This window comes from Daktulosphaira vitifoliae, unplaced genomic scaffold, assembly GCF_025091365.1.
Source record: "Daktulosphaira vitifoliae isolate Bord-2020 unplaced genomic scaffold, ASM2509136v1 Scaffold_2, whole genome shotgun sequence".
Lineage (NCBI taxonomy): Eukaryota > Metazoa > Arthropoda > Insecta > Hemiptera > Phylloxeridae > Daktulosphaira > Daktulosphaira vitifoliae.
In genome coordinates this window covers 27281519-27287194 of record NW_026099573.1, presented here as the reverse complement: position 1 = coordinate 27287194, position 5676 = coordinate 27281519, and the positions used below count along the sequence as shown (strand labels likewise).

The 5676-nt window shown below is 27.5% G+C and overlaps 1 protein-coding gene and 1 long non-coding RNA gene across 2 annotated transcripts; both read right to left on the bottom strand.

Moving 5' to 3' along the window:
• Nucleotides 1–159: 159 nt before the first annotated feature.
• LOC126897803 (uncharacterized) lies at nucleotides 160–989 on the bottom strand. Its single transcript, XR_007702202.1, has 3 exons — nucleotides 806–989; nucleotides 443–500; nucleotides 160–208 (listed from the first exon to the last, which is right to left on the bottom strand). It is a non-coding gene; the product is annotated as an uncharacterized LOC126897803 (long non-coding RNA).
• A 1642-nt stretch (nucleotides 990–2631) lies between these two features.
• LOC126897791 (uncharacterized) lies at nucleotides 2632–4935 on the bottom strand. The gene is made up of 2 exons (XM_050671662.1): nucleotides 2896–4935; nucleotides 2632–2838 (listed from the first exon to the last, which is right to left on the bottom strand). Exons 1-2 carry the CDS (start codon nucleotides 4933–4935, stop codon nucleotides 2632–2634), a joined length of 2247 nt encoding a protein of 748 aa, XP_050527619.1.
• Between the last annotated feature and the right edge of the window lie 741 nt (nucleotides 4936–5676).

The window sequence follows — 5676 nt, the reverse complement described above, 5'->3', positions numbered from 1 at the left end:
CCGACCACGCCCACCCACCATAGGGTTGGTAGGTGAAGGGGTGAGGCGGGGGGGGCCTAGAATTCCCAATATTACCCTACTGACAGAAACTTTTTTAAGTATAAATCTAAAATACACATGTACAAATAAGATAGTATTGTGAAAAAATGACAATTATAAGATAAAACTTTTATTTTTATCAATTACTTACCAGAATCTGAAGAGACTCCTAAAAAAATTAAAAATAATAATTGTAATTTATTTAATAATTTAAATTTACTAATTTTTTTTCTAGGAAAATATTGGATAATTGGATCATGTACAAATAAAAAATTTTTAAATCATAAAATTTGAGAAGAGATATTTGTCATTTGAAAATTACACTAAACCTAAAATCTTTAGTATAATCCATTTTGTTTCAAATTAATAATGGCGAATAAAAAAATAATGTGTTCCATATTACCTAATAATTGTATTAAGAAATATACCAATGTCGCTGCTATTAATGAGTTAACTGTTATCTGAAAAAATAATTAAAACATTTTTTATGCATTAGTGTTGTAGTATTATCATCTTTATTAATAGAAAACCATAAGTAATATAATTTGACTGTCATAATATTTATTACGCCAATAGTATCTAGTAGTTGATAGTTAAAAAAACTTTAGCAATTTTTTAAAACTTTGGTAGCCATAAGTTAGATTTTTTTACATCACTGAAAATTATTTTTTCAAATGTTAAAATTATAAAAAATTAATTTTTAATGGCAATCAAATTTTTATAGCTTAGCCTGAAATATAAGTCTGCTTGTATTGGACATACTTACCATTTTTTAATTATTGAAAATTTTTTTTATTTAAGAAAGTTTTAAAATTTAAACGGTTAAATTGAAATTATGATTGTCTAATTACTAACTGGAAAGTATTTTGAATAAAAATGCCACGTACTATATACGAATATATATCAGTTACTTTATTTTTAGATGAAAACTTTACGTGGTCGTCTTAAAACAGGTGTTGTATACTTTTACTTTNTTTACGTGGTCGTCTTAAAACAGGTGTTATATACTTTTACTTTGACACGATTTACGTCGCAAAAGTTTATCACGAGCAACATTTAATTTTAATATTTTCTATTTACTTAAGAAAAAAAAAATAACGAGTCATTTTCATATATGTAATTATATCTATTAAACTATCTTTTTATATAATAGAAAAGGAAAAAAACGCTTTTCTGGGAAAATTACTTGACGTGAAATTTTTTTTTTCAAGTAAATTATTCGGTCATCAGACTCCGGGAAAATTATTAGCGAAGGTCGGAAAATTTTTGCCACTCGCCCGTGAGCTTTTTAAAATTTCGACCGATTTTGAGAAAAACGCTCGCTGATGCCAGCGTTTTCGGCTTAAGGTGTGAAATTTTACTAGATCCGCCTAATGACATTTCTNATGCCAGCGTTTTCGGCTTAAGGTGTGAAATTTTACTAGATCCGCCTAATGACATTTCTGAGATATAATAAAAAAATCCATTCAATCTGTTCATTTTTCACTGTTTTACGAGTTTTTTTTTTCAAGTCCACGCGCATGGTTTTAATATGGGGATTGACTAATTTCTGCGCATACATTTATTTTGAACCTTAATTTGTGTATTATGTATTTTTATTAGGACACTATTTTGCATTTGCACACAACACCATATTTTATCAAGGAATGTTATATGTTATAATTATATAACAAATTGATTTTTGAATACGCCAAAGGGGAATACTTTTTTAGCAAACGTCTACATTAGGGTGGAACGAAATATTGAAAATGTTGATAATTGAATTCTAATAGAAAAAAAAAGTTGCAGTTTAGTCTCCTGATTATGGGAGATAAAAAAAAAAAAAAATTTTTTTATATCTTCAGGTGCCGCAAGAGGGTTGAAAATTTGACTGTGAGGGTAATTTTTCCGTTTTTGTCACTTATCTTTTAATCTATTCTATTCACAGGAAAAATTATAGAATTAAATTTATAGAACTAAATGTTTACCATAAAAAATGTCATTAGCAAAAAAGCCGTATGTATAATACTTAGTCATTAAAATTAAAAAACAACACATTTTTATCTTTACCGTTGAAATCGTTTTTATTAGTTTATTTAAATATTGCAGACGAAATATTCAACATACAATAAAAATGTTCGTATAAAAATTGTTTAGAATTTAATTGTTTATAATTTTTGTTGTGTGTATCATATTTTTTACCAAACGTAGTTGTTATAATCAAGTATTAGTTTGCAAAAAAGTCTTTTTCCCTCCATCTTAGTATAAAAGTGTTAATATCTTTTAAAATATTGCTTCAAATTTTTTTATCGACCGGATATTTTTTTATTTAAATCACCTTTTATAAAAAAAATAAATTTTTAGGAATATTAATAGTAGAGTTGAACGAAAACAAATTTTATTTTGCAAATTTTAATATTACTAGAAAGTTGTGGTCCATAATCAAATATGTATATAAATAATCACAATCTTAAAATTATTACAAAATTTTACGAAATTTACAGAACACATTACTTAAGAGTTTTAAATGTATTTTTGATTTATTGTAATGTATTAAATTTTTATATAAGTAAATTTTTTAACTTAAACATTAACATTAACGTAAACATTAACTTAATTAAATTGAAAATATTTTTTGGAATTAAAATGAGGCATAATCCTACGAGACTCAATCCTAGCCCTTATAACACCATCCCTTCTAGCTTGTCCGCATACAGCTGCTGATGCTTCTGTTACTAATTTTACGCTTCTTTCAACAGCTTGTGTATGACAAGGTAAATAAAAAATTTCTAAGGTGTTCTTCTTGTGACTTAATACAATCTAAAATACAATTGAAATTTAAGTTATTATAAAAATTAAGTGAACAAAAAATTATACCTGTCTTAAGGTGTCTTGATCAATGTTTGATGTAAGTGGAGGTTCAGTGACTTGAGTTTTTCCCCAATCAATTAGTTCAACGTAGTCTGTAGCATTAAAATTTAACGGTGGGATTTCAAAAGAGCGAATCGATTGATCATTTTTATTCTGCCGAGCATTAATAATTTTGGACAAAGCTTTTTTTCTGATGGCGTAACGATTATCGAGTAACATACATATCAGTATATTTTCAGGTGAGCCAAAATACGCATTTCGTTGAATAACAGGGTCAATAATTTTTAATAAGTTATTAGGTAGATACCGTGAAAATTTTATGGTCCTCCAAAGATGTTTTGATCCAGATATACAAAATGGATTAATTTTTATATGAAACCACATGGGACCATACACTTTTAAAATAAATTCTGTTAAAATTTTCAAATTTTCTGTTGGAGAACTCGTACTAATATATAGACGTAAAATTCGATTTGCAGTAGTAAGCCACCTAGAGTGGGCTAGCTTCCCTGGATTTCTTCTAGATAAATCAATACTACACTTACCACTAGAAATACTTTGACATATTTCAAACAAATATTTTTGATCACTGCTTAAATCAACTTCATTTTTTAAAAAAGGTAAGTTGCCTTCAATACGAACAAATTTAACTACTGGAAGTTTGTGACATATTTCTAATTGTTTGCCTAGTGATCCGGAAAATCCAATTGGCCCTGATGTTTTCCCATCTAGGTGATTGAATAAATGACGCAAGGGAAGCTCGTTAGCATGGAGTAAACAAACAAGCCACTGCAGAGGTTTTTTTAAATATTCTTCTATTTGACGAATTACTCCTGTTTTAAAACCGGTGTTGGTAACTGTGCCATCACAACCAATTGCAATAATTTGTGAAGTACTTAAATTATTTGTTTCCAAAAAATGAATAATACTATTTTTAATTTCTAAAGCAGATCCGCTTGTTGGTGTTGTATGGCCAATGTATTTCGATCCTGGTTCTTGAATAAGTGATATATGTTCTTCAGTGATAATTTTTCTATAATATTTAGTTCCCTCTTGATGATTTATTATAGTTTTATCTTTACGCCCATCAAAATATAATCCTAAAATAAGTTCATTTTCTAGTTTTTGTAAATCTAAACGTTTTTTTTCTCTTGCTCTTCGGACTTTCATTCTATCTACAACACTGTTTTTATTATCGACTGAAATAATACCAATATCCTGAAGTACAGCACTTGCAATTTTAGCAGCTGATCCATCTGAAATTCCAGTTCTATCGCAAGCCAAAGCTAGAGCCGGTAACTTAAGTCTCATCTGTGAGTTTTTTATATTAGATGACGATGTTGATGGTTTTGAAGTTATTGTAAAATCTTCGTCAGAATTATTATATTCATCATTAATTTCAACAGATTCATCAAATTCAATATTAACTTCATCTAATTTAGATTTATCATAAGTTTCTAATAACTTATGCCTTTCAATTCGATTTGCATCAACTTCTTTTCTTATAGCTTTTTTTTGAAACTTTTTAGTAGTTGAAATGTCAACTAAAGATATAAACATTTTTCTGGTTGTTCTTTGATCTTTAATAAATATTTGTTCAATATGTGGAACTTTTCGAGATTTTTCACATGTACAAGTACTAAAATCAATACATTTACATGCCGCAATGTCAAAAAGACTACTTCTTGCTTCAGTTTGGAGTTTTTCCACTTTTTTTTTATACGTCTCACAATATCCCCTGCCCTTCGCTGACTTTAGTATATTCCGATACTTGTCATGGTACGTTTTAATTAATTGTAATACTCGCGTGTGTGATACTATTGGAATTGATGCTTTGTGCCATATATTTTCTATATTAGTTGCTACAATTTCAGCTATAGAGCTTACACTTGGCTCTTTTGAAGTAATATCGGGTTTAAGTTGATGTTTTACATATAAATAATATTGCATAACGTCTTCATAAGTTGGTAGTACATTATTACTAAGTTCTTTAGCATCTCCAAAAATTAAACATTTTGATTTATTTCTTGTCAATACACCAGCCATTTTCAACAAATATTTAACACACGTTGCGCATAAAATTAACTAAACACGACTCCGTACGAATGCACAGTGATATTAAATGCAAAAGCAAGTTCATTTATTGAAGTGACAATGAAATATTATCGTATCATAAACTTATTAAGATAAGATAGGGCTTAAATAGAAAAACCCAGTAATCATAAGAAAACAATATTACTATATTTCAAATGCCTTACGGCACTTCTTAATTTTAAACTAGACTAGTGAAATTTTATAAGTGATATATAGGAACTAAAATACATATTTCCCCAACTATTAGAAAGTTAAAAATCAAAATTTAATTATTCAATCCACCCTATTACTCGATTATAACAACTACGTTTGGTAAAAAATATGATACACACAACAAAAATTATAAACAATTAAATTCTAAACAATTTTTATACGAACATTTTTATTGTATGTTGAATATTTCGTCTGCAATATTTAAATAAACTAATAAAAACGATTTCAACGGTAAAGATAAAAATGTGTTGTTTTTTAATTTTAATGACTAAGTATTATACATACGGCTTTTTTGCTAATGACATTTTTTATGGTAAACATTTAGTTCTATAAATTTAATTCTATAATTTTTCCTGTGAATAGAATAGATTAAAAGATAAGTGACAAAAACGGAAAAATTACCCTCACAGTCAAATTTTCAACCCTCTTGCGGCACCTGAAGATATAAAAAAATTTTTTTTTTTTTTTATCTCCCATAAT